General features: G+C 50.4%; 2 protein-coding genes across 10 annotated transcripts in view; one reads left to right on the top strand and one right to left on the bottom strand.

Moving 5' to 3' along the window:
- The window catches only part of DOCK6 (dedicator of cytokinesis 6), a 54,021-nt gene extending 30,046 nt beyond the window's left edge, over positions 1–23,975 (top strand). For 2 of the 7 annotated variants that reach the window (XM_073654223.1, XM_073654226.1), the window contains exons 15-50: positions 3,773–3,890; positions 3,976–4,046; positions 4,229–4,367; positions 4,738–4,839; positions 4,949–5,035; positions 6,002–6,233; positions 6,445–6,609; positions 7,035–7,213; positions 8,974–9,078; positions 9,532–9,615; positions 10,512–10,607; positions 10,684–10,824; positions 11,851–11,964; positions 12,076–12,246; positions 12,449–12,588; positions 12,801–12,970; positions 13,220–13,374; positions 13,463–13,645; positions 13,821–13,947; positions 14,059–14,143; positions 14,231–14,327; positions 14,434–14,568; positions 14,666–14,818; positions 15,096–15,254; positions 15,445–15,545; positions 15,961–16,153; positions 16,233–16,376; positions 16,807–16,938; positions 18,166–18,180; positions 20,074–20,199; positions 20,321–20,410; positions 20,688–20,924; positions 21,431–21,574; positions 21,695–21,801; positions 22,601–22,768; positions 22,844–23,975. In XM_073654223.1, coding sequence (XP_073510324.1) covers positions 3,773–3,890; positions 3,976–4,046; positions 4,229–4,367; positions 4,738–4,839; positions 4,949–5,035; positions 6,002–6,233; positions 6,445–6,609; positions 7,035–7,213; positions 8,974–9,078; positions 9,532–9,615; positions 10,512–10,607; positions 10,684–10,824; positions 11,851–11,964; positions 12,076–12,246; positions 12,449–12,588; positions 12,801–12,970; positions 13,220–13,374; positions 13,463–13,645; positions 13,821–13,947; positions 14,059–14,143; positions 14,231–14,327; positions 14,434–14,568; positions 14,666–14,818; positions 15,096–15,254; positions 15,445–15,545; positions 15,961–16,153; positions 16,233–16,376; positions 16,807–16,938; positions 18,166–18,180; positions 20,074–20,199; positions 20,321–20,410; positions 20,688–20,924; positions 21,431–21,574; positions 21,695–21,801; positions 22,601–22,768; positions 22,844–22,886 — 4,708 coding nt within the window. In that variant the 3' untranslated portion in view covers positions 22,887–23,975. The remainder of the gene's footprint in view (positions 1–3,772; positions 3,891–3,975; positions 4,047–4,228; positions 4,368–4,737; positions 4,840–4,948; positions 5,036–6,001; positions 6,234–6,444; positions 6,610–7,034; positions 7,214–8,973; positions 9,079–9,531; positions 9,616–10,511; positions 10,608–10,683; positions 10,825–11,850; positions 11,965–12,075; positions 12,247–12,448; positions 12,589–12,800; positions 12,971–13,219; positions 13,375–13,462; positions 13,646–13,820; positions 13,948–14,058; positions 14,144–14,230; positions 14,328–14,433; positions 14,569–14,665; positions 14,819–15,095; positions 15,255–15,444; positions 15,546–15,960; positions 16,154–16,232; positions 16,377–16,806; positions 16,939–18,165; positions 18,181–20,073; positions 20,200–20,320; positions 20,411–20,687; positions 20,925–21,430; positions 21,575–21,694; positions 21,802–22,600; positions 22,769–22,843) is intronic. The other 5 variants (XM_073654224.1, XM_073654230.1, XM_073654228.1 and 2 more) reach the window with 5 other exon arrangements.
- ANGPTL8 (angiopoietin like 8) lies at positions 264–18,424 on the bottom strand. Of its 3 annotated transcripts, none has more exons than XM_073654233.1 (5): positions 18,379–18,424; positions 2,497–2,901; positions 2,169–2,315; positions 1,274–1,384; positions 264–902 (listed from the first exon to the last, which is right to left on the bottom strand). In XM_073654233.1, exons 2-5 carry the CDS (start codon positions 2,818–2,820, stop codon positions 879–881), a joined length of 606 nt encoding a protein of 201 aa, XP_073510334.1. In that variant the 5' UTR covers positions 2,821–2,901; positions 18,379–18,424; the 3' UTR covers positions 264–878. The 3 variants fall into 3 exon arrangements, with proteins under 3 accessions (XP_073510334.1, XP_073510333.1, XP_073510332.1); XM_073654232.1 differs by lacking the exon at positions 18,379–18,424 and adding an exon at positions 9,491–9,634; XM_073654231.1 differs by lacking the exon at positions 18,379–18,424 and adding an exon at positions 7,000–7,427.
- Positions 23,976–27,062: the final 3,087 nt, after the last annotated feature.

Below are 27,062 nucleotides of genomic sequence, written 5' to 3'. Positions count from 1 at the left end.
TCAGAAACTCATAGAAAATAAATAATACACAACCTCCTCGCTTATTGTCAGGAAGCGCTATAATAATTCCAAAATAAGGAGGGGAGAACCATTATAATAGACACAAATAAGACCGCACAGTTATATACATCAGTCCGTACACCGCTACTCATACATATACTGGAGCTTTGTTCATCCTGAGCCTCCTGGTACATGAATACAATGCTAGAAAATGCTTCAAGGAGTATTCACATCTCCAAGAGCCTATCCCATTATGTAGTAGGTATAATAAAATTAGCAAATGCCTCCGATTTAGAAATGTAGTATAGTTCTTCTGATTCGCTAAGTCTCTTACCTCATGTGCAGGGCATTTCAGTAGCTTTATGACCACTCATATAGGGACAGTTAGTTATTAGTGGTCGTAGTCATGGATACCTAAGCTACTACAACGCCCTGCACATGGGATAGCGAATCAGAAAAACTATACTACATTTTCTAATTGGAGATATTTGCTAATATTATTATTATTACTACACCTACTACATATTGGAATAGGATCGTGGAGATGGGAATACCCCTCTAATGACACCTGCACAGGCCGAGCAATGGGAAAGAAAAATGGTTTACTTCATGGGAACCTCTATGGGCACAGTAATGGCTGCCTTTAGGGGTTGTCACTCAGATTTACAGGTGGGATTGGCTCAAAGGGACATAGATTAATTTTGTGATGTCTACATTAGTATAGGATGTGCCAGGGTGGTGGTGGGACGGCGGCGTCTACATCGCACGCCACCATGGCACTGTCTCTGAATGGTAGGCCCCGATCCACAGCGTGTTGTCCTCCGTTCATGATCACAGACTTCCTGACCCGGTAGAATAATGGTCTTCGGGGCACTTTCTCAACTGGAACCAATAGCAGAGGCCTGGTAAGGAAAAAATATATATGGGGTTTGTCATTGAATCTGTGTTGGGCGTTTTTTTTTATTTTTAGATACTGACATTAAGTTACTTTCTGAAAGGGAACCTCACACTGAACATGCAGTCCGATCTGTGGGTTTGCATCGTGTTACTGAGCAGATTGATATATAACTTTATGGGAAAAGACTCATTATAACCTTTCAAATTTTTTTTTTACTCCCTTAGGAGTCCAGTAGGAGGTCTTGACCATAGATAAGACCGCCCACTTGACTACTGAGCCTGGAACGAGCAAAAAAAAAAAAATGTATGTATGGAGTTGGGACTATGCGACTCCTCCAGGGCCCGGTGAATGATGAGAAGTTGACATCGCACATACTTGTCTGAGGACGGTTAGCAGTCGCTCCCTCTGCTCCGCCATCTGCTTCTTCTGCCGCGCCGTTTCCTCCGTGATGACTTGGAGGATTAGGTTCTGCTGTTCTATGCGCTCCTATGATGAAATAAATGAAACAAAGCGGGCGTCATCTGAAGGAAGCTACTTGTATGCCCACACAAGGTGGTCTTACAGTTCTAACATATTTTAGGACACTGCCTCACTTACTTCTACCGCCTAACAGGCCCCCGTGACTACATGTCGTTCACTGTACAGCACAGGTCATGACACTTTGACAGCGTCAATGTAGAGGGTCTTCCTGGAGGACCCGTCCACTTCTCTATGACACACACAGCCCATTGATTTTAAGCTAGTACAGTGTAATACTTAATTTCCCCTGCAGGGAAGCTATAGTGAAATTTAACACCAGCTGCAACCCAGGGAAAATTATGGCCGTTAATCCCTGGAAAACAGTGTACTTTATTATATATGGACCCTCTTTAACAAGTAGGGATTGTCCAAAGCGGTCCAGTCCAGTATTCCCAGTTACCTGGTTCGTTTGACCAGTTAGAACAATTTTGAGCTAATGTATATTCCCCCGCCTCACTTTTACGTCCCAAGCAGAAGAGGGATGTTTAGAAATATCCAGCCAAATGAACTATATCATTTGGGCGGAGAACCCCTTTAAAGTCTAAAGGTGCCAGAGGGAACCCAGTCACAGGTGGAGCGAGGGTGAGTTTGCCTTGTTTTAACAGTGTGGGTTCCTTCTGGCGCGTTTATTATTTGGACGGAGAACCCCTTTAAGGTTTAATGTATGAATTCTTATATCTGTGAGGGGATGCTGGGAGTCTAAAGCATCACTCTATAGCCATTGTGGGAGATAATGTAGGTGCCCGCTTACCATTAAGTCAGGAAGAAGTTGCTCCTTAGCTCTCACCCCTTTCTCCAGATCTTGCACCCATCTCTGCAGCACTGCGTACTCCCTCTGGGTGTCTCGCAGGTCCTCCGCTGCACTGCGGGAGAGCGATCTCCTCTCGTGCTCTTCTCTCTGCCAGGGAGGTCAGAAGATCGTAACATTGTACTATGTATAACATCACGGGAGAATTCAATGTGTCCCCTGAAGAAGCGTGGAAATAAGAGCGAAACTTCTAACTATTCGGGGAAAAACTGAGCACTCTAACAATGGCGTTTTATAAGCTGTCGCCCTGCTCTCCGAGATAGCACCTTACCTGGAGCCTGTCCACCTCCTCGCCAATTCTCCTGGCCTCTTGCCTCGCCCTGGACACCTCCGCCTGCAGCCTCTCGATCCTCTTCTCCATATTGCCTTGTCGGCCGGCGATCCTCTGCAGTTTGTCGTTGGTGGAGCTGTAGGTGTCCCTCAGCGCCTGACCCAGCTGCAGCGTCCCGTACACCAGCACATTGAGGTCCTCCTGCATCGCCTGCATTTTCTGCTCCTCTCCCAGAGAGAGCGGCAGCACTATGAGGAGCAGGAGCAGCATGGCACAGCAGGGCATGGGTGCTGGGCAGAGTGAGGAGGCTGATGCGGCTCGCATGCCGGTTAAAGGCTCCAGGCAGGTGGGTGTGAGCGAGGAGGTGCTGGATTGTGTAAGCCGGGCTGCAGATTACAGCAGGTTCTGAAAGAGAGGGGCGAGAGGGCACCGTTTATCTGGGCAGATCTGCACATTTTCTATCAAGCTTTATCATATCATATTAGGTAACGGGCGCAGTTCCCGCTCTGTATATATAATATATATACACTTGTACGTATGACTCGTCCCCATTCATTCGGCTGTTACTGAAGTTCAGTCACCCGTCCCTCTCCTGTCTGGTGTCATTGCCAGGTAAACACAGGTGACCTTGCCCCGGGGTTACCCAGAGGTGACGCCGTCTGCTGCCTCCTCATTGGCCTCCGCAGCTGTGCCCACTTCATGCAGGAGGGACGACGGCCATCACTGCTAGTTCACTGGCATCCATGGCACACCCTCCTCGCCAAATCCACACTGCGCCAAAGTCATGCCTTATCATTCCCACCCAAAAATGCATCAGAATATAGGCTGCTGTTTAACTACTTAAATGCCGCAGTCCATCTGATAGCCAATGGGTTGCTTTGTCAGCCAGCACCCTGGTGAAGGCCCCTGTTTGCCACCATCTTGGTAGCTCTGTGGCCAGCAGCCATAAACTCTGGTGATAAGCAGCTAACACACATCTGATGCCGTTTATCAAACATAAAAACGTTGATTTTTTTTTTCTTGTTTTAGCCCTGGGATTATCAGTCCTCTCTCAGCTCTAATAGATAAGCCCATGTTTCCTCACGTCTCCATCTACCCAGGAACCTGCTATATGTCTAACCCATTATCCATCCTCTCTCAGCTCTGGTAGATGAGCCCATGTTTCCTCACGTCTCCATCTACCCAGGAACCTGCTATATGTCTAAGCCATTATCAATCCTCTCTCAGCTCTGGTAGATGAGTGAGCCCTTGTTTCCTCACATCTCCATCTTCGCAGGAACCTGCTATACGTCTACCCCAAGTGCCTCAATTTCAGCAGCCGTCAGGGATCGGTCAGGAACATTGCCGTAAAGGTTCAGTTCATGGCTGGAGAGGACCCCAACCAAGCCTTGCCGGTGAGTGTAAGAAGGGAGCGGGGTCCAGTGGCCGCCATTTTTTTGCTGAACACCCCGTATTGATGCCCGGTTTCCGTCCTCGCAGGTGATATTCGGCAGGTCCAGCTGCAACGAGTTCTACAGCGAGAGTTACACCGCCATCGTGTATCACAATAAGTGAGTTGGATCGATCATCTGGGTGGTGGCGGCCATCTTTATGTACCAATGCGGGACTGGCAATCCCCAAATCATTATAATGGGTCGGCATGTGGCTGATAACAGGGAGCAATAGACTGAGCACAGTTCCAGTTACTTCCCGTCTGTCCCACCACCTAATCTGAATCCCAATCCTTTCTCAGATCTCCGGAATTTTATGAGGAATTCAAGATGAAAATTCCTGGAAATCTAACGGAAAACCATCACCTCCTCTTCACCTTCTACCATGTGAGCTGCCGGCAGAACCAGACCACCTCCCTGGAGACCCCCGCGGGATATACGGTGAGAGAGACACCGCTAGGTCTTCACCTTTAGGACTGCAAGCATAAAATGCATGTGGCAGATTGCTTGCTGGGACTCTTAGTCCTCTACATTCATCCAATGTGTTTGTTTTTTTACTAAATGAGCGAGAGATTTCAGCTCTGAAGTTGGCAGAATTGTGCATTCAGCTCTGGAGGATATTACAGTTCGGAACTCGGGCTAAACATTTACAGGATAGGTTTCTAGGCTTGAAAATCTCTACATGTGTCATCAATCAGGAGCGCACCGCCGAAGCAAGAAGCCTGGAGACAGAGGAGCGGTGTGCTTCTGAGGAATTATTGGGAACAATCCCTTTAAGATGCCCATGTAAATCTTGGTGTCTCTTTGACAGTGGATCCCTTTAATGCAACATGGCCGTCTGAGATCTGGATCTTTCTCACTTCCGGTGTCTGTGGAAAAACCACCACCCAGTTACTCCGTCCTGACCCCTGATGTGAGTACAGCGGCACCATCTGTCCGGCGTATGGGTGGGAGGGGGGAGATATTAGTCGGGCATACATCGCCATAGAGGATCAGTAATAATCCCACATCTTGTTCTGCAGGTCCAGCTCCCGGGGATGAAGTGGGTGGATAATCACAAAGCCGTCTTCACGGTAGATCTGGTGGCGGCATCCTCGGTGCACACACAGGTGGGGTATTTGTGGAGCCGGGCTTCTGCGGTCACTGGTGATACCTAAAAATCATAGGACCCCCACCCATAGCAGAGTGGGCTCCTTCCTATTCCTGAATCTGTCATGGACTAATAACATCTTGTTTCCCTATTTTTTTTCTAGATAGACAAGGGCCATAAAGGCTTGCCTACTATTGAATGTATAGGAAACAATGGCACAAAAACCTTTTTATAAATTAGGTGTTTGCCACAATTTATGATAGAGAAATGCCATTATTACATTGATCTGCCCATTGTACTCCAAATTCTCTGCTTCACATCCAACAGATCATTATAAAAGTCTGAATGTCTGCAGCCACCACTAGGGGGAGCTTAGTGCATAGGAATGTCTACAGCCACCACTAGGGGGAGCTTAGTGCATAGGAATGTCTACAGCCACCACTAGGGGGAGCTTAGTGCATAGGAATGTCTACAGCCACCACTAGGGGGAGCTTAGTGCATAGGAATATCTACAGCCACCACTAGGGGGAGCTCTGCGCGTGGGAATGTCTACAGCCACCACTAGGGGAGCTCTGCGCGTGGGAATGTCTACAGCCACCACTAGGGGGAGCTCGGCGCATGTAGGAATGTCTACAGCTACCCTAGGGGGAGCTTGGCGCGTAGGAATATCTACAGCCACCACTAGGGGGAGCTCGGTGCGTGGGAATGTCTACAGCCACCACTAGGGGGAGCTCTGCGCGTGGGAATGTCTACAGCCTCCACTAGGGGGATGTTGGCGCGTGGGAATGTCTACAGCCACCACTAGGGGGATGTTGGTGCGTGGGAATGTCTACAGCCACCACTAGGGGGAGCTCGGCGCGTGGGAATGTCTACAGCCACCACTAGGGGGAGCTCGGCGCGTGGGAATGTCTACAGCCACCACTAGGGGGAGCTCGGCACACATACGAATGTCTACAGCCACCTACTCTTCTTTCTGTCCCCCCAGGACCCCCATTTGGACAAGTTCTTCACCGTAGTGCAGGTGCTGGAGGAGCAGAGTTTTCCTTTCCGGCTGAAGGACGTAATCATTACAGAAAGTAACGTGGAGTCTGAGCTGAAGAGCAGTATGGGCAACCTGCGCCTCGCCGCCCTCGGCCCCTCTGTTTGCTTCTGTCACCAGCTCCTGGATAAGCTCATAATTCTCATTGTGAGACCCCCAGTCATCGGGGGGCAGATTGGTCAGTACTTCTTGTGCTTACATATGGAATTTTTTTTTTTTTTTTTTTTAACCCTCCAGAAATTGCGCCCCCTCTGAACCATGGGCATGTCTGGTATTGCAGACACTGCACATAGGCATGTTACATCCCCAGACTCTTTCTAATTCTGGCATGTAATGATGGTTTACTGGGATGTTGCAGAATTTGAGTCGTGTCCCATTCTCGTTGGCAGTGAACCTGGGCCGGGCGGCCTTTGAGGTGGTGGCCCTGCTGGTGAGCCAGATTCACCGCACGCTGGAGGGCTCCCAGGATCAGCACGGCAGGAACGGCCTCCTGGCATCATATCTGTACTACGCCTTCCACCTGCCCAGCGACATGCCAGCCCAGCTGAACAGCTGTAAGTGCCAATCTAATTTCCCAGCATAACCTTAAAGTGGTCAGAGGTTCCAGAGAGCTTTTTTGCTCATTCTACAGCAGAGCTGCAGTGTAAAGCATGGGGGACAGAATTCTAAGCAAGGTGTAGAATCAGAAAAAAAAATACAAATTTAAATAGTAATATTTGAGTCTGAACTGTTTCCTGTTTATTTCTTTTGGGAAGTAATTGTTATCTGTTATCATCCAGTGGCCACATACACTAGACGTGTCACTTCGGCGCCATCTGCTGGCTAAGGCCTTGTATGCCACATTTTTTCTTTATGTTTTTCAAGGATTAAATTTAACCCTTTGCAGTAATGCCCCACGAGATTAGAGGGTGGGTTTGCTGCGGCAATATTTACCCCCCCCGTACCTCACTGACGCCCTCGTCCTCTTCACGTTCCACAGCTACTTCCCACGCTTCATCCACCGCCGCGTACCAGTCTGCCACGCTCTCTCGTGCCACGGGGCGGCCCGCCAACATCAACCTGGCGCGCTGCAGGAGTATCAGTAACAGTAACCCCGATCTGACCAGTACGCCGGGCTCCACGGATGATGAGGAAGTGCAGAAGATCATGGGAGGCAAGGTACACGCCGCGTCATCTGTGCTGCCGACACAAGGGCCGGCCCGTGGTTATTTCTGGAAGCGGGGGCTCCGCTCGCCTCAGCGGGGGGTTTCCTGTCTGTAATAAGCCTCTCCCTTCACGTCCTTCTCTCTGTACTTGTATTTTACGTCGTCTTCTCACTCGTTTCCAGCGCCCGCTGTACCAGCTCTGCCTCGGCCACGGGGGGGGGAGATCATTACGGGGGGCTCTCATGGTTGTATCTGGTATTGCAGCCAAGTAACCATTACAAGAATCGAGCTGAGCTGTAATACCAGATAATGCCCAGGAACAAGAATGGCGCTATTTCAGTTTTACAGCTTACAATGAAGATTTGGCAGACGGTCAGATGATATACATGGGTGCCAGGGCCGGGCAGCGTTGGTACACAGGGCAGCCGATCCTCGGGCATAACCCTGCCAGGCTTATGTCTTCTCATTTTTTACTTTACTTTAATGACTGTTTTCTATACTGGGTATACATTCCCTCTTCATCTTCTCTGCCACCTGGGCATTGCCAATACTTGGTGTTTTCCTCCTGGGCACAGTCGGACTGGCAGAATAGCAGGAGATCCTACATTGGGCCCTAATTCTGGCGCAATAATCTGTCCAAATGGTTGAAGACAACCGCTATGGACAATTCTCATGGGGGAATAGATGATACATTATGGTGGTCGTTTCTCAGAACATTTGCCCTGGTGAGCTGAGGTATGCCAGTCCCACCCTGCCTCCGAAATGTGGTCTCTGCTGGGTATATTGTACTTATTCGTCTCCCTCATCCATGCACTACTTCAATTGTTCCTTCTGCATCCTTTTTATCCCTCCTTGGCCGGCCATGTCTTCCCTCTCTTCTCTGGGGGGTATATACTGGACATGTGTTCTCTCCTGATTCCCCCTTCATCTCCTCCTGGCATTTCCTTAGAGTAGATGTGTCCTCATACTTTATCCTCTACTTGGGTATGTCTTCGTTCTTTACCCTGCTCCTCTTGGGCAAGGTTTCGACTTTAATCCTCCTCCTTCTGCATTAGTAAATCCTAAATATTCATTTTTTTTTCCATCCTTCTTTCAGCTTAATCTGCTGAATATGGAGTATCCATCCCTACTTCACCCTTCTGTGCCCGGGATAATCTTTCCCGGGTACGCTCTCCTTCTTCACCACTTCATTCTCCTTCTGAACTTGTCTTGCGTTGTCCACCCTTGTCCTCCTGGTGTGATAATCTTTACTGGGCGTGTCTTCAATCTTCCTCCTCCTCCTGCTAGCCTTGGTCCATCCTATATATTTATGCTTTATCCTCCTGGTGTAATCTCTGCTGAGTCTTCTCATGTCACACTCTTCTGCCTGAGAGACCGATGGACACATCTTCCATCTTCACCCCCTTTCTTCTTCTCCTGGACACGTCTTCGATCCTTACCCTCATCCATCTCTTCCTCCTTCTCGGATGTGTTTTCCACCTTCACCCTTTTTTCTCCTCCTTCTCAGACTGGTCTTCCACCTTCACCCTTCTTCTCCTTCTCAGACTGGTCTTCCACCTACGCCCTTCACCTTGTCAAACGTGTCTTGCACCTTCACCCTTCTTCTCCTTCTCAGACGTGTCTTCTGCCTCCTCCTCCTCCTCCCTGAGCATAGTGTATTATGGGCATGTCTTCCATCTTGGTCTATACTGGGTGTGCCTTCCTGCTGTACTGGTTACATTGGTTTTCCCTCCTCTGACCCAGCCACTCTCCTGGTGATTATCTCTCCTGCAGGGGATCGATCGCTCTCACTCTTGGGTGAACTCGGCTTATTGTCCCGGGGGTCCAAAATCTGTGCAACGGCGGACCCAGCCCAGTTCCAACGCTGAGCTACGACAGGTGGCACTCGCCCTTCATTATATATATGTGATGCATGTGCCAGCCTCTCCATCCATGCATGCCCTGTGTAGCCCCTCATCTGCGCCATCTCCATTCTCTCTCTGTAGCATGTTCTTGTGTCTTCCACCGCGGCACATTCTGATTCCTCGTATGTAGGCGAGGTGGCTATGAGCCGCGGTACCTTAGGTACGTCCTGTAGGCCTGTGTTCTCCAGCCTGTGAAGCTTCAGCTGGTGGACATGCTGGAAATTTGTAGTTTTATCACATCTGGGGTAGCACAGGCTGGAGACCACCGCTGCAGATCTAGAATACCGTGTTATGTCACCCCTGGTAACATTTTATGGTGGTCCTCCACCCACCTCGTGTCCCATGGTCGCCAGATTTCTAACCCATCATCCTTTTTTCCATGTTACCTTTCCATCGCCTTCTCTCTGCCACCTTCTAACTCCCGTAGAGCAATGAGCGCAGTCCCAACCGCATCTCCAGCTACATGGAGGGCGACGCTGCTTCCGCCCAGCCTCGCCCCGTCGCCAGAAAGGTATATGATAAAGCCCAGACTGTGGGATAATGGACGCAGGGAGACAGAAATGGACCTTGACTTGTAATAAGTTGTAATTAGTAACTCACTAGTTCATTTTAGTTTGTAGTGGAGGCCGAGGGGCGGAGGGAGGCCGACAAACCTCCCCAGCTCACTAACCCGACTCTGTGCTGTAGTAACCAGGAATAACTCCTTTATACAACACCGTCTTCAGGAGCCGCCAAAAAGTTTCATATCGATGAGGTGCCTGCCCATTCCTACATTGGGGAGGGGCTAAGCAACCTGGACTCTGCTCCTTCGACCACAAGGAGACAGTCAGGAGGGAGGAGCTAAGTGACTTGGAATGTTGCCCTCCCACCACAGTGAGACAGTCAGGAGGGAGGAGCTATGCAATATAGAAACTGCTCCTCTCTCCACCTAGTGACATAGCTCCTCCCTCCCGTTAACCTCTGGTAGGAGGGGCATATTCTAAGTCACAGACAGGAGGGAGGAGCTATGTCACAAAGTGGTGAGAGGAGTAGTTTCTATATTACATAGCTCCTCCCTCCTGACTATCTCACACTGGTGAGAGGGCAACATTCCATATCACATAGCTCCTCCCACCTGACACTTAGAATGTTCTCTGCCCAAACAGTCAGTTGGGAGGAGCTAGTGACATGGTGATGGGAGGGAGGAGCTATATGACATGGAGTGTTCCCTGCCCACCATGGGGGAGTCAGGTGGGAGGAGCTATGTGACATGGAGTCTGCAGGGTGACGGGAGGGAGGAGCTGTATGTGGACATTTCCCATTAATGAGGGGGCAGTGTGCGCCTCTAGAGCAGCGCTCTACACTGAGGGCCGGGGCTGTACAGATAAGCGTTGGTCGGGTCGGGATGTGACGCTGTTCTCTCTGCAGCTGTTACACGAGGAACTGGCGCTGCAGTGGGTGGTGAGCGGCACTCCGGTGCGAGAGGCGGCTCTCAGCCAGGCCTGGTTCTTCTTCCAGCTTATGGTAAGTGGTTCTGGACTGGGATGTACTGGGAGGGGGGCTCATCCCCACATAATGCTGTCATCTCCCCCCAACTCAGACCAAGAGCATGACGCTGCACCTCCATAACTCCGAGCGGCTGGACGCGCCCCGCGCACAGAGGTTCCCGGAGAGGTTCGTGGACGACATATCGGCCCTTGTGTGCAACGTCTGCACGGAGATCACCGGCCGATACCTGAAGGTACCAGTCTTACACCTCGCTGGTGACGCTTCATCTGACCCCTTCTTAATGGATTACAGGGGACTGCGCTGAAATATCAGACGTTTACAAGAGTGGCGCTGTTTTCAAAGGAAAAAGACCCCCTTTACAAATTCCATCCACCCCTATGAAAGCAGTGTTCCCAGAGGGTAGAAATGACTGTTATGAATGCTATGTCCACTGTTGCTACTGTGCCCAGTTTTCATTTTAACATTTTAGTGTTTTGGTTTTTTTTTTCCTCCCCTTTTTACAAGAGACATATATTGTTGTGTTGGGTTTTTTTGCCCCCCCCCCCCCCCCCATCCCCTTTAATTTTCCATCGTCACAGCTGTATGGATTTTTTTAAGGGACAAGTTGTAATTTTAAGACCCCATTCACTTCACCATATAATGTGCCAAAAAAACGGGAAAAAACTCAGTCTGGTGAAATGATGGGGGAAAAAAAAAGAAAACCCCTCAGCTGACATAGGACATACTATTACGTTTGAAGTCTGGAAGGGGTTAATTCAGTGCCACATGGAGCCTTTCTCCTGAGGACCCAACACGTCCCTTTCACATGAGAACTGTGTAATGCTTTGTTTCTCCTGTGGTGGCGCTGCAGGGGAATGATACAATTATTACAGCTGATTGCTGGAATCCTTAGCGATGGGGCAATCTGTGATCAGCTTGTTTTTGAGGGCCCTTTTTTTCATAAGAAGTGGAGGACCCCTTTAACCTTCCTGTCGGTAAACTAAACACAGCGGCTTGCTGATTACTCTTTTACTTTGGCTTGGTCTGATATTGCAACTTTGCACCATTCACTTGAATGGGGATCGGCTACAATACCAGAGGCAGCCTATGGACATGGGGGCGTGTTTTTTGTTTTATTTTGTCTGTTTTCCTTCGCCCTTGCTTTTGCTTGCCCTCGCCTTTTGGCTCGCCCTCGCCTTTTGGCTCGCCCTCTGTTGATAATCTTGCCCCTTTTTCTTCCATTTATGATTACTCTCGTCGTCCTTCTCCTGTCCTTTAGGATGCAGAACTTGCCGAGCGGCTAAACAGCAGCCTGGCCTTCTTCATGAACGATCTCTTGTCCCTGATGGATCGGGGATTTGTGTTTCACCTCCTGCGCTCATACTACAAACAGGTGGGGGTATTTTATATTGGTATATTGGGTCATAGGACATATTTGTGGCGGAGCGGATTGAAGACCCCCATTTTCCTATACCCGCCCTGTATGAGCTGCCATGTTTTACAGGTCAACAGTAAATTACCAAAGGCTCCGAACCCGAATGTGCTGATCTCCCTGCGCATGGACCTGATCCGCATCGTGTGCTCACACGAACACTACGTCTCCCTAAACCTGCCCTGCAGCCGCCTCTCCCCGCCCAATTCTCCGTCGCCCTCTATTTCTTCCACCACCTCACAGGTAATGAGACCCCCATGTTGAATAAGATGAGCTGGCATCTGATAATTGAGAAAGTCCCATACTTCGGGCGCAGAACAGCAACATAACGTGGAATTACACAAGTGGGTTTTTACATCCTATTCTGAGACCGTCCAGTGATCCAGAACATCTGATAATCCGGATTTCAGGCTCGCACTGATGCTTTCTGTCCTCTTTTCCACAGAGCTCTGTCTTCTCCAGCCCGGCTCAGGACAAGACGGTCACCAATATGTTCGAGCTGTCAGTCCCGTTTCGGCAGCAGCACTTCCTATCCGGCATCATCCTGACCGAGCTTGCCTTAATACTGGAGCCTGATGTTGAAGGGTGAGTTCTGTCTTAAAGGGACCATGTCCTTTAAAAAAAAAAAGAGAATCTGATCTCTGGTTTGTGAATGTACAGCCTTTTAACGCAGGTTTCCATTCACTGACGGCAAGCAGAGAGCTTTAAAGAAAAATCTGCGTAATTGAAACCGTAACATACAGGGCATCAGATGAAGCTTTCGTCCCTCCATCATTATGTCGTTCTCTTCTCCGCAGAGTTTTCTTCCTCCAGAAGAAGGCAATCAGCGCTCTGCACAATCTGCTCTGCAGCCATGACGCCGACCCGCGCTATTCGGAGCCGGCAGTAAAGCGGAGCATATCCCGTCTTTATCTTCCTTTGATTGGCATAGTCATGGAAACGCTGCCCCAGCTGTACGACTTCACGGGTGAATATCCATTCCACATACTGCAGTGAATAGAAACCGTATGCCTTAGAGGGGGATTATTTCTGCTTGCTGTCAGTGAATGGCAACAGTTTGTCCTGGAATAGCCTTCCCTGACCATGTCCTGTAGATGCCGCTGCACTGACAAGTCCGGCTCCTGTGTCAGATCATTCACTGACAGCAAGCAGAGATCTTGGAATGGAAGCGTAAAGTATATTGAGAAGATGCTGACCCCCTCCGTCCCTTTCTCAGCAGATCCACATGCCCAAAGAGTCCGCCATGCCTCCTCCGTGATGGATGACGTGGACACGGATGGCGGCACCATTAGCCAGACAGTCGCTTTGGCAATCGCAGGTTCTCCACTCCCGACAGCGCAGAAGACCACAAGTTTCCCTCTCCCCCCTGCTGTAAGTTCAGAAATAATAACGCCTCCCCCCTCCAAAGTGTATCCTCACCTCATTACATCTTGTGTCCCGTCCTCTGCTCTCCCCCTAGCCTGTGCGCAGCGGCAGCGTCCTTTCCGCTGAGTCCAGCCGCAACCTCCTGGTGTGCGCTCTGTGGGTGCTGAAGAACGCCGAGCAGGACTGTCTGCAGCGCTGGTTCTCCAGCCTGACCGTGGCACAGCTGACACGTGTGCTGGAGCTGCTGAGCCTGTGCGTGTCCTGCTTCCAGTATAAGGTGAGGCGCGAGGGTCTCCATATCTCCTAATAACAGTATATACGAGTCACAGCGCCCCCCGCATCACCTCTCCGTTCTGTGCTTTTTCACATGATGAGGCGTGGAGCCTGCTGTGCCTCAGTTTTTTATTTTATTTATTTTTTTAATTTTTATGTGTTTTTTTTCTTCCCTCTAGGGTAAGAAGGCGTTTGAGCGTATAAACAGCCTGACCTTCAAGAAATCTCTGGATATGAAAGCGAGACTGGAGGAGGCCATACTGGGAACCATCGGTGCCCGCCAAGACATGGTGAAACGTAGCCGAGGTGAGAAGCCTGGCATGATTGCGGCACCCCGGTCAGGACTGTACGACCGCTGCTGGTCGGTGGCAGGTACGGTGCTCCCTGATGTCTCCTGTCTTCTGACACCCCTTACAGAGCGCAGCCCCTTCGCGACCCAGGAAAACGTACGATGGCGGAAAAACGTCACTCAGTGGAAACCGAGCGGTGAGAAAACTGAGAAGTGAGTACTACAACCCCAATCATCCATAGCATATTAATATATATAACACATACAGGTCTGAAGTAGTTCCCTTCCCTCTAATGTCAGGTCACAGGCAGAACGAGACCTGGAAATTACCGTGGATGGAAATATGGCGGCTGAGGCTAGCCTGGTGGTGCTGGACACCCTGGAGATCATTGTGCAGGTGAGTGCTCTTGCGTGGCAGGGATAATTTTTGGACTGTGGCTCTCGAGGACAGTCGTGCCATCACGGAGGGGCACAGATTAACCCACCACCCATTTGTCTTGCAGACAGTCATGCTGTCTGAAATGAAGGAGAGCGTCCTGGGAGGAGTGCTGAAGGTCCTACTGCTCAGCATGAGCTGCGACCAAAGTGCCCTGTACCTGCAGCACTGCTTCACCAGCCAGCGGGCGCTAGTGTGCAAGGTGAGTGTGCCTGCTGCCAGGTGCAGCATAGATGCCCCCCATTTCCTTCCCCTTCCTCTGTACGTTTCTCTACCCCGTCTTTGCATTGAATCCTCAGTTCCCAGAGATGCTGTTTGAAGATGACACCGAACTCTGCTCCGATCTCTGCCTGCGCCTCCTACGCCACTGCAGCAGCTGCATCAGCAGCGTGCGGGCCCACGCCAGCGCCTCGCTCTACCTGCTCATGAGACAGAACTTTGAGATCGGGAACGTAAGTGATAAACCACACCACGTGATGATTACTGACACAGCGAGCTTCTTATAGTCCGGTATTTGTAGATGCCGGATTATCGGAAATCTGTCACCATCATCAGATCCCTCCAATAATCCATAATAAATGGATAAATTCTAAGATTCCTTCATGTTACTTATACCTTGCTTGTAATACATAGATATTCCCACAAGGGAGCAGCAGCAATTACAAACTTTTTTCTGTCTCTAGCTCTTTAATTGAATTTTTTTTTTTCTTTTTAAATATTTCGGATCAGAACTTTGCCCGTGTGAAGATGCAGGTGACCATGTCGCTGTCCTCCTTAGTGGGGACCTCCCAGAAATTTAATGAAGAGCATCTGCGGCGATCCCTGAAAACTATCCTGACTTACTCAGAGGAGGATCTGGAGCTGAGAGACACCACCTTCCCGGAACAGGTAGTGCCCCCAGTCACATAGACCCACCGCATCGTGCTACAGCTCCACTCCTGCCCGCAGGTTGTGTCTGGTATCACAGCTGAGTCGTATTCACTTCAGTAGCTGCAATACCTGACACCACCATGGACAAGTGTGGCGCTGTTTTGGTAAGCTAGCAGCTATGTTCTTTTATTTATTTTCTGCTTTCCAGGTCCAGGATCTGGTGTTTAATCTTCACATGATCCTGACGGATACGGTGAAGATGAAGGAACACCAGGAGGATCCGGAGATGCTATTGGATCTCATGTACCGGTGAGAGGACTCATCGCATATATACTCCATGTGCTATCAGTCTCAGTGGTGCAGCCTCAGGCTTTGGGCCTGTAAACTGTCGCAGAAATCCAGTCCACACGTCAGTAGTCACTGTGCTCCTATATGGGTCCCGTTAAAATATATGGGTACACTAACGAAATCAGCAGCATGTCAGGAGGCCCCAAGAAAGCTACGGCCCCCTCAAGGGCTGTAGCATTGGGACTCCCCCCTCTTAAAAGGCCAACTTTACCATCAGCTTGTATTGCTCAGCTTCTACTCTAGTGCCCTCCAGGTCAGTACATACAGGGAAGTATCACAGAATTAGTAGAAGGAGAGAATACACAAAGACTTGCCCAACCAGATATATACGTTTTGGGAATATTAAATATACTTTGATGTTACATTTATAATTCAGGATCGCTAAAGGGTACCAGAACTCCCCGGATTTGCGTCTGACCTGGCTCCAGAACATGGCTGCCAAGCACACGGAGCGTGGGAACCACGCCGAGGCGGCACACTGCCTGGTCCACGGAGCCGCGCTGGTGTCGGAGTATCTCAGCATGATTGAAGACGCCAGGCACCTGCCCGTGGGCTGCGTTAGTTTCCAGGTACTGTGACTATTACGATGGGGGACGTCCGGTGTCAGATTGTATATAATATATACTGGTCCACCTTGTATCCCCGCAGAGCATCTCCTCCAATGTGCTGGAGGAGTCTGCGGTTTCTGATGACGTCGTGTCTCCGGATGAGGAGGGGATCTGTGCCGGGAAATATTTCACAGAGGCCGGGCTGGTGGGACTGCTGGAGCAAGCCTGTGCCAGCTTCTCTATGGTAAGGATGTCATTATAGGTGGGTCCCTCATGCCCTGGGAGTTGTAGTTCCCCCAACAGCAGTGGTTAGAGACCACTGGATACAGTATATAGTGCAAAGACCAACTCCTATGTAATACCACACAATGACATCAGAGGGCGCCAATTCACCATAAGTATTACAAGCCATCAATGTAATATCCCTTTAAATTTCTGCTATAGCACAACACATGTCCATGTAACATAGAGCACCAGTGGATTAATGTTGGTGGACTCTCCTGTCATCTGCAAGACAAACGTGTCATGTACAAGCCCTGGTCAATTAGATGGCACACTACCCAAACCTATGGCATATTCAAAATTGTGTATGTGACTGCCCCAAGCGGGGCTAGCCCTAAAGCAAGCCCTAAAATATTGCATATGTGCGCTTATGTTGCACCTTCTGTCTTCAGGGGTCATTATTCGAGGCGGTGAACGAGGTCTATAAAATTCTTATCCCCATTTATGAAGCCCATCGGGACTACAAGAAACTGGCGTCCGTCCACGGGAAGCTGCAGGAGGCATTCAACAAAATCACCAACCAGGTAGGGGGCGCTGTTATTTATACGGGTAAACAAGTGATGGCAGGTAGCTGATGGTCAGGAGAGCAGCGGGACAATATCTCCATACAGACACGTACAGCCCCGCAATCCCCGCTCTGCTCCATACAGGACCCTCCTAGTGCAGGGCAGCTTTACCCCATTGCTGCTGCCACTAGTATAGATTGGAAGGAGATGTTGGGGGTTACTGTTTTGTTACTGTGTATTTTCTCTCTCTCTGTTCCTTATATTCCTTGATTCCTTCTCCGCCTTTACGTTTTATATTCCTTTTCCCTCTCCTTTCTGCTTGGCCTCTGGCTCTACCACTTGCACATGGTCCTGAGGCTCGAGCGCTTACATATTATCCTCTGGCTCTGCACATATGCATGCTCCTGATGCGCTAGTGCGTACGCATGCTCTTTTGGGCTCTGGTGCTAGCACGCATGCTCTTTTGGGCTCTGGCGCTAGCGTGCACGCATGCTCTTTTGGGCTCTGGCGCTAGCGTGCACGCATGCTCTTTTGGGCTCTGGTGCTAGCGTGCAGGCATGCTCTTTTGGGCTCTGGCGCTAGCGTGCACGCATGCTCTTTTGGGCTCTGGCGCTAGCGTGCACGCATGCTCTTTTGGGCTCTGGCGCTAGCGTGCAGGCATGCTCTTTTGGGCTCTGGCGCTAGCGTGCAGGCATGCTCTTTTGGGCTCTGGCGCTAGCGTGCAGGCATGCTCTTTTGGGCTCTGGCGCTAGCGTGCAGGCATGCTCTTTTGGGCTCTGGCGCTAGCTCTTTTGGGCTCTGGCGCTAGCGTGCACGCATGCTCTTTTGGGCTCTGGCGCTAGCGTGCACGCATGCTCTTTTGGCCTCTGGCGCTAGCGTGCACGCATGCTCTTTTGGGCTCTGGCGCTAGCGTGCACGCATGCTCTTTTGGGCTCTGGCGCTAGCGTGCACGCATGCTCTTTTGGGCTCTGGCGCTAGCGTGCACGCATGCTATTTTGGGCTCTGGCGCTAGCGCGCACGCATGCTCTTCGGTCTCTAGCGTACGTATGCTTTTCAAGTTGCTAGCGCGTACACAGGCTCTTACTTGCTCCTTTCTGTCTGTATCACCTCCTTTCCTTCCTCCTTTCCCCCTTTATACTCCCCCCTCCCCCATTCTTCCTTCTCTCTTGTCCTTAGGTTTGCCTCTTCCTGCTGACTGATCTTATTTTCTCCACTTCTTTGTTTTTCCCCTTTGCTACCGGGCAGATCACAAGCTGGGAGGTAGGAAGTGTGACCATTAACTCCTGCGTTCACCTCGCTTTTCTGACCCACGATCACTTGCTGCACGGCAGCTAACGCTCCCCGCCCCGTGCGCTGCCAGGATCTACTTGTGCAATAGGAAATGCAGAAATCTTGACCCTTCGGCCCCTCGGCCCTCCGGATGACGGTCTTGTACCGTAGGTGGGTGACACTTCCTACCTGCTGACGGGCTCCACAGACTGAGCAGCTGAGTCCTATTACATAAGTAGAGCCGGAGTGGAGGAGGACAGTGCGCGGCTTTGTGTATGTGCAATCACATGAGGCTATTTACAGAGCGCCGGTCACGGGTTTGTGGATGACGGGCGCACGCCTTGGTTTTGGCATGTTCTGCGTGTGACTGTAGTCTGTGCACTTGTATAGTCATGTATGTAATGTAGCACACTCACAATAACTTCACCAAAGTTTGTGAACCCATCACGTACGTCCAGCGTTAGCAGCCATGTTGTGGGCTGGGCTTACCTGGCTTCGAAATTCCATTTATAAATTCCCTATACAAAAATTTTAAGGAGCTTTCTCCATTAACCAGGGCCCTCCTGTTCTGGAGGACTCAAAAGCCCATTGATTACAATAGGAAGGGTGCAGTACTCCATCTCTCCTGCGGTGGTGCTGCTGAGAAACAAAAGACTTGTCACCAGGATCTCACTTCTGATCACTATGATTCCATCCTCATGATGTATGATCAACAAGGGTTGTCCAAAGTGGAGGCCCCCCGTTATACTAATCCCTTCCAGAAATGGATATGACGTCTAAAGAAGAGCAGGTATTCTGCCCGATCCCACAAGAGGCTGCTGCACGGCATGTGCATGATGGATCCACGTCTGAGCAACCACACGTGGTCACCTGCGACGCTCCTTGTATCCCCCAGTGAATTGGGCCCAATCATATCTGAGATGTTACGGCGCCCCCGTGTGGCCACTTTACTCAGCATCAGATTAAATTTGTAATTTTCTCTTTTATCTTTTCCCTTCTCTTCGTCTTTCACCTCACATTGATCTCCGCGCCTGGGACCGTGATTCCCTGTGAGTATGAAATCTTTTTCCCCACAAAAACAACATCTGAGTGGAGTTCAGACGTGACGCCGACCCCGGACTCAAAGTCTGTAATATTCACAATTATATACATGGATTACATCTAGGAATTTGTGCCTGTATTATCCTCCAGAGCTGCACTCACTACTCTGCTTGTGCAGTCACTGTGTACATACATTACATTACTGATCCTGAGTTACATCCTGTATTATACTCCAGAGCTGCACTCACTATTCTGCTGGTGCAGTCACTGTGTACATACATTACATTACTGATCCTGAGTTGCATCTAGTATTATACTCCAGAGCTGCACTCCCTATTCTGCTGGTGCAGTCACTGTGTACATACATTACATTACTGATCCTGTACTGATCCTGAGTTACATCCTGTATTATCCTCCAGAGCTGCACTCACTACTCTGCTTGTGCAGTCACTGTGTACATACATTACATTACTGATCCTGAGTTACATCCTGTATTATACTCCAGAGCTGCACTCACTATTCTGCTGGTGCAGTCACTGTGTACATACATTACATTACTGATCCTGAGTTGCATCTAGTATTATACTCCAGAGCTGCACTCCCTATTCTGCTGGTGCAGTTCCTGTGTATATAAATTACATTTACTTATCCTTTATTATACTTCCCAGATGCATTCTCAATTCAGCAGCCTTCAGAGCTGAAATCCCCCAGCATCCTTGACTTGTCTCAAAGCAATTGGCAGAATAGTGAGTGCAGCTCTGTAGTATAATGCAGGATGTACCTTGGGATCAGTAATGTATGTATATATAATATGGATGTCCCTCTTTTCCCATAGACTCACAGCGGATGTTTGGGACGTATTTCCGTGTTGGATTTTATGGTTCCAAATTTGGTGATCTGGACGAGCAAGAATTTGTGTATAAAGAACCGTCCATCACTAAACTGGCTGAGATCTCGCACCGCCTGGAGGTAGGCACAGGGGGCGCCACTGATGGGTCTGTATACACCCTGCGTATATGCGGTGCTCCCGGCTGCTCTACGTCCTCGTATCCGCCTGTGATTCACACTCCATACCGTCTTGTGCTTCCAGGAGTTTTACACTGAACAGTTCGGAGAAGGGACGGTGCAGGTGGTGAAGGACTCGAATCCTGTGGACAAAACTAAACTGGACCCCAACAAGGTGAGCAACGACTCGGAAATCTGTTTTATTACTTAGAAACGGCGATGTCTGAAGATGGCTGATACCCCTAGTCACGCTACAAGTCCCGCTAATGGATCGGACACTGATGTACAGAATGGCCACCTATACCTTGAGCTGGAGAGTTTTCTTCCTTCTGAAGGGTCATTTTAAGGTTCTGCCATTTCTCCTCACAGAACTGTGTGTGGTCTCACATCTTCTCAGTAAGCCCCATCCCTCTTCGTGGCCCTCCACGTGACACGTCCTCTTTTCCCATCAGGCATACATCCAGATCACCTATGTGGAACCATATTTTGACACTTATGAACTGAAGGACAGGGTCACCTACTTTGATAAGAACTATAATCTCCGGACCTTCCTCTTCTGTACGCCGTTCACACTGGACGGCCGGGCGCACGGAGATCTCCACGAGCAGTACAAGCGCAAGACCGTGCTGACCACGTCACATGCCTTCCCCTACATCAAGACACGGGTCAACGTCCTACATCGGGAGGAGGTAATGGCGTCGGGGGCTGGCAGAACACACTGGTCATCCTTCTTTCATCATGGTGAGGTCTTTATACTGGGACCATCCTTCTGTCATCATGGTGGAGGGCTTTGTACTGGGGTCATCATGGTACAGGTTTTATGCTGGGGTCATCCTTTTCTCACCATGGTTGGTGGGGGGGGGGTCAGCCTTTTCTCCCCATGGTTGGTGGGGAGGTCAGCCTTTGCTCCTCATGGTTGGGGGGGGGACGGACTTTGGGGTGGGGGAGTCAGCCTTTGCTGCTCATGGTTGGTGGGGGGGTCAGCCTTTGCTCCTCATGGTTGGGGTAGGGGGGGTCAGCCTCTTCTCCCCGTGGTTGGGGGGGTCAGCCTTTGCTCCTCACGCTGGGGTCAGCCTTTGCTCCTCACGCTGGGGTCAGCCTTTGCTCCTCACGCTGGGGTCAGCCTTTGCTCCTCACGCTGGGGTCAGCCATCCTTCTGTCATGGTGGACATTGAGAAGATCTCTGTTTTTTTAGGTGGTGTTGATACCAGTTGAAGTTGCGATTGAAGATATGCAGAAGAAGACACAAGAGTTGGCATTTGCGACCCACCAGGATCCAGCAGATGCCAAGATGCTGCAGATGGTGCTCCAGGGCTGTGTGGGGACAACTGTTAACCAGGTAATTGGAGACGACGAGTCCTTGTGAACCAGGGAAGGTCACATCTAGACTCCTCCAGAACATGAGGAGACTTGCATGACCGAGTAAGGGGCGTCACTAATGTATGATTTCTTGCTCCAGGGACCGCTGGAGGTGGCACAAGTGTTCCTCTCAGAGATACCCGAGGATCCTCGTCTCTACAGACTCCACAACAAACTCCGACTTTGCTTCAGAGACTTCACCAAGAGGTGCGGAAATTAGAAGAATGGAGATTATAGCGGGGGAGAGGAGCAGAGCCTGAGAGGAGAATATAAGAGAGTAAAACGGGGGGACCTGAAGTGGATCACAGTGGGGGGAGATACCTTATAGACCCAGAGGGGACTACAATGTCGGGGGCAGGTTGGAGGGTACCAAGAGACACTGGGAGGCAGGGTGGGGGATTGAAGGGACCAAATGGGTCACAGTGGAAAGGGGAGAAGGTCATTGGTATAGCCCCAAAGGTGCTCAATGGGGAAACACTGAGTAATATTGGAGAAGCCCAAACTGGATTTTCTGGTTCCTTATGTGACCAAAAGAAGGCCATAGTGGAGTTATATTGGGGGGACACAAAGGGCATCACATTGGGAGGGATCATTAAAAGCCAAAGAGGGCCATAATAATTTGGCTAGAGACTGGAGGGGCCCAGAGAGAAAATCCTAATTGTGGCACCCTACAGGGGCCCATAAATTGACAAAATGGGGATGGTGACTATGTGGGCCTGGAGCGAGTCACAATGATGAGGTTGGAGGCCCAACGAGCCCACAGCCCTGGGTAGGCCCATATTGTGCCACATTGCACGGTGACTGGTGATGCCCAATGAGGGCCACAAAAATGAGGACAAAGATTAAAGAGCGGCCGTGTAGACGGAAAATGATGGAGATCCTTCAGAAGACCTGTTCTGGTCCACTGACGCTACTTTCTGGGGTCCTAGTGCAGGTTTCCTATGTGACATCATGCCATCCCCTATTAAGGACCGGCTCATACTGATGTATATTTGCCCATTTTTAGGTGTGAAGATGCCCTACGGAAAAATAAGACTCTGATCGGAGCTGATCAGCGGGAATATCACCGGGAGCTGGAGAGGAACTACCAACGGCTGCGGGAAGCTCTGTCCCCGCTAACGTCTCGCAAGATCCCGCAGCTGTATAGCGACCTGCTGCCTCACACAAGTGCCAGGTATGCCCGCAGCCCTGCGCCACGTCTTGCCGTCGATCTGGACTCTATATAATAAGGTCCTTGCTCTTATTTCAGGGACTCTCTCACCCGGACAAGTCTGCGCAGGATTGACGCATAAGGAGTGCAGTATGGACGTTCAGATATCGGACTCGCCACCAGGGGGCATTAGCGATTTCTGTGTCCGTACAGCGCCGACCATGGTGACGCCAGAACCGGATCTTCTGAACTTTATAATGTTTACATTGTTATCGCCCGTGGATCCGTGTGTGGAGAGGGGAGGAAGGATCTGAGGTGGGAGAACGTAAGGAATGCAACGGAGAGCTGCTAGGACGGAAACTATGGAGGGAGGGTGAGAGATGGTGCTGGAGAGTGGATGATGAGGGTAGTAGTAAGGCATACATATAGAAGATGATTAGACAGAGTAGGAGGGCGCTAGATTTGCCCGGGTGCCCACCTCAGGAGGCATTCCTTCCTGTCGCCGCCTCGCCCGCTCTGCCACTCCAGTTTTAATGATGCCCTGGAATAAAGGAAATCTGAATGTCAAGTCTATCTGGTCTCAGGGAAGCTTCAGCCCGTGGGCATCGGTTATGGGCCAGGCCTAGTTGGTGACTTTTTGGCTGGGCATTGTATTGCCGGTGTTGTAGCCCCCATGAGAGGGGTGGGGACCTCTGCCTGGGCAATGGTGGCACTCGAAGGAGCCAAAAAAAAAAACAAGACAACCAAATATAACACTAAGGGAAGATGGCACATGCCTGGCATCGAGCGCCATCTGTGCACTGCGTCTAATTTACAAAAAAAATATGTATACACTGCCTGTGGCAGCCAATCAGGTCACTGCTTTTCTAATTATCTGATTGGTTGCCGAGCTCCTCTTTCTTGCACTAGTTTTGTAATAATCCCCGGGTGTTGTCTGACTGCTGATGCCCCCCGTCATCACCCCGTCGTGCCCCTCTGTGTGATCCTTGTCGCCCACACTGGCTCTGCTGTAATATAGGAGGAGGTCGCAGCGGCATTGCCCGAGGCAGCCAATCAGATTCTAGCTGTCATTTTTGTATTGGGACATAAAAGCCGGCATTCGATTGGTTGCCTGATTTTGTCTGCTGTACGTCGTCTGTCGCCCGCTGTGTCGTAGTCTTGCCGGTTGGCACTTTGCTGTATAAATGATGCCAGTCTACGGGCTGTTTTTGTAATAAAAGTCTTTAAATAATCCATTTTATTTATTCATAGTTATAGAGCCAGCATCTGATTGTTACAGATGTCGGCTGTTCACACCTGCACTACTAGGGGGCGCCACATCCACCTTCATTGGTTCCGCTCCATTGCAAATGTGAACAATGTTGTCCACTGCCACCATAGTAGATGTCCTTCATCTCATGGGAGGGGCCAGACCACCCATCTGTCAGGTATGGTGGTGGGATACTTGGCTCCAGATTACTTACAACAGGATCCGCAACCTAAGGACTCGAATACCATTAAAAACTGGCAGAGCAGTGAGTCGCCGGCTCCCTCCTCCACCACTCAGTCTGGACACCGGCTGCATCAGGCCAGAGACCGGGGTCTAGTCGGGGGACGTCAGGTGAAGACATCACTTCGAGGGTGGGCTCTATTACTATATGGAGGCACAGAGAGGGGCACTATTACTATATGGAGGCACTGAGGGGGGCACTATTGCTATATGGAGGCACGGAGAGGGCACTATTACTATATGGAGGCACAGAGAGGGGCACTATTACTATATGGAGGCACAGAGAGGGGCACTATTACTATATGGAGGCACTGAGGGGGGCGCTATTACTATATGGAGGCACTGAGGGGGGCTCTATTACTATATGGAGGCACTGAGGGGGGCGCTATTACTATATGGAGGCACGGAGAGGGGCACTATTACTATATGGAGGCACTGAGGGGGGCGCTATTACTATATGGAGGCACTGAGGGGGGCTCTATTACTATATGTAGGCACTGAGGGGGGCGCTATTACTATATGGAGGCACGGAGAGGGGCGCTATTACTATATGGAGGCACTGAGGGGGGCGCTATTACTATATGGAGGCACTGAGGGGGGCGCTATTACTATATGGAGGCACGGAGAGGGGCGCTATTACTATATGGAGGCACGGAGAGGGGCGCTATTACTATATGGAGGCACAGAGAGGGGCACTAATACTATATGGAGGCACTGAGGGGGGCGCTATTACTATATGGAGGCACAGAGAGGGGCACTATTACTATATGGAGGCACAGAGAGGGGCGCTATTACTATATGGAGGCACTGAGGGGGGCTCTATTGCTATATGGAGGCACTGAGGGGGGCGCTATTACTATATGGAGGCACGGAGAGGGGCGCTATTACTATATGGAGGCACAGAGAGGGGCACTATTACTATATGGAGGCACGGAGAGGGGCTCTATTACTATATGGAGGCACTGAGGGGGGCGCTATTACTATATGGAGGCACGGAGAGGGGCGCTATTACTATATGGAGGCACTGAGGGGGGCGCTATTACTATATGGAGGCACTGAGGGGGGCGCTATTACTATATGGAGGCACAGAGAGGGGCACTAATACTATATGGAGGCACTGAGGGGGGCGCTATTACTCTATGGAGGCACGGAGAGGGGCGCTATTACTATATGGAGGCACGGAGAGGGGCGCTATTACTATATGGAGGCACTGAGGGGGGCGCTATTACTATATGGAGGCACAGAGAGGGGCGCTATTACTATATGGAGGCACGGAGAGGGGCGCTATTACTATATGGAGGCACAGAGAGGGGCGCTATTACTATATGGAGGCACAGAGAGGGGCGCTATTACTATATGGAGGCACGGAGAGGGGCGCTATTACTATATGGAGGCACAGAGAGGGGCGCTATTACTATATGGAGGCACGGAGAGGGGCGCTATTACTATATGGAGGCACTGAGGGGGGCGCTATTACTATATGGAGGCACAGAGAGGGGCGCTATTACTATATGGAGGCACGGAGAGGGGCGCTATTACTATATGGAGGCACTGAGGGGGGCGCTATTACTATATGGAGGCACGGAGAGGGGCGCTATTACTATATGGAGGCACGGAGATGGGCGCTATTACTATATGGAGGCACTGAGGGGGGCACTATTATATGGAGGCACTGAGGGAGCACTATTACTCTATGGAGGCACGGAGAGGGGCGCTATTACGTAGTATCACAGAGAGGGGCACTAATACTATATGGAGGCACTGTTTCACATTTGGTGCCTTACACGGCGCCCTGTCTGTCACCGGGCAGCATTTTGGTCTTGTGGTTTTTGACCTTGTCCCTTAGCGGTGCCCCTCCAGAGTCCGCTGCCAAGACTTTATATCAGGGCCAGTCCCGTGTTCCCTATTACAACATGTCACCATGAAACCACCAACCTGACAGGGAGTAGGAAGCCTGTGGTGGCATTGGTCATCTGGGGTGCGCCAACGATGGAGGGCACAGGTGGTGTCCCAGGTCATGCTGCCAGCACAGGCTTCTTACGCCCTCGTCCAGGTTGGCGTTAAACATCCCTGATCTCGCCCTGGTTCTTCCCATGATATTGGGGTAAAAATAGAAATTTGTGTTTAATGAATTCTACGAGTGGAACAACTCCCATTGTCTTCATCGTTCCTTCTGAGATTTCGGTGACCTCAGCGGGCGCTGCCTCTTACTGGAGTAGTAATTACTCTGCCCATCATCCTGGAGCCATTTGCTGGTTTTGTGGCAATAATTACCCCCCTCTCCGCCAGCCTGTAGAAAGGGGGTGGAAGCTTCTCGGTAAATCCTGGGAACATGAGCCGCGGATGAATCACTGATCTGAGGTCTCGGGACACCAAGATCAGAGGAAGAGTTCTTGTCTGAGTTATTAGACCCCGAGATGTAATACTTGACTCTGTTTTCTCCTGATGGGGGTTGTAGTGGTTACGAGCGTCACCTGGCTCTGTTGGTGGCCGTGCCATGTGCTCCAGCATCCGCCCACAGTCTGAAGACAAACTGAGGAGGTCAATGAAGTTCTGGAGAATGGTCCATTGTGTTGCTGTGGCTGCGGGGGGCACAGACGGCCCAAACAGGGGGCATCGTTCTAGACTGATGGGTCAGGATTTTTTTTTTTTCTTTATGGGGGGGGCGCTGTCCTCATCAATTAAGAAGTTTGTTTTGATGAGATCTAAACGATTATCATATGACTGTATCGCTGCCGTTGGTCACTGTTCACACTGCACTTTCCGTCTATAGATTGTAATTTTCTCTCCCCACCGCCCCGTCCGCAGTACACCATCATCTCACCTCTT

The sequence above is a fragment of the Phyllobates terribilis genome, unplaced genomic scaffold, assembly GCF_046119375.1.
Source record: "Phyllobates terribilis strain yellow unplaced genomic scaffold, ASM4611937v1 Scaffold_11__3_contigs__length_659146591, whole genome shotgun sequence".
In the NCBI taxonomy this organism is placed as follows: Eukaryota; Metazoa; Chordata; class Amphibia; order Anura; family Dendrobatidae; genus Phyllobates; species Phyllobates terribilis.
The sequence above is the reverse complement of the archived record's forward strand: the minus strand, read 5'-3'. Positions and strand labels throughout refer to the sequence as shown.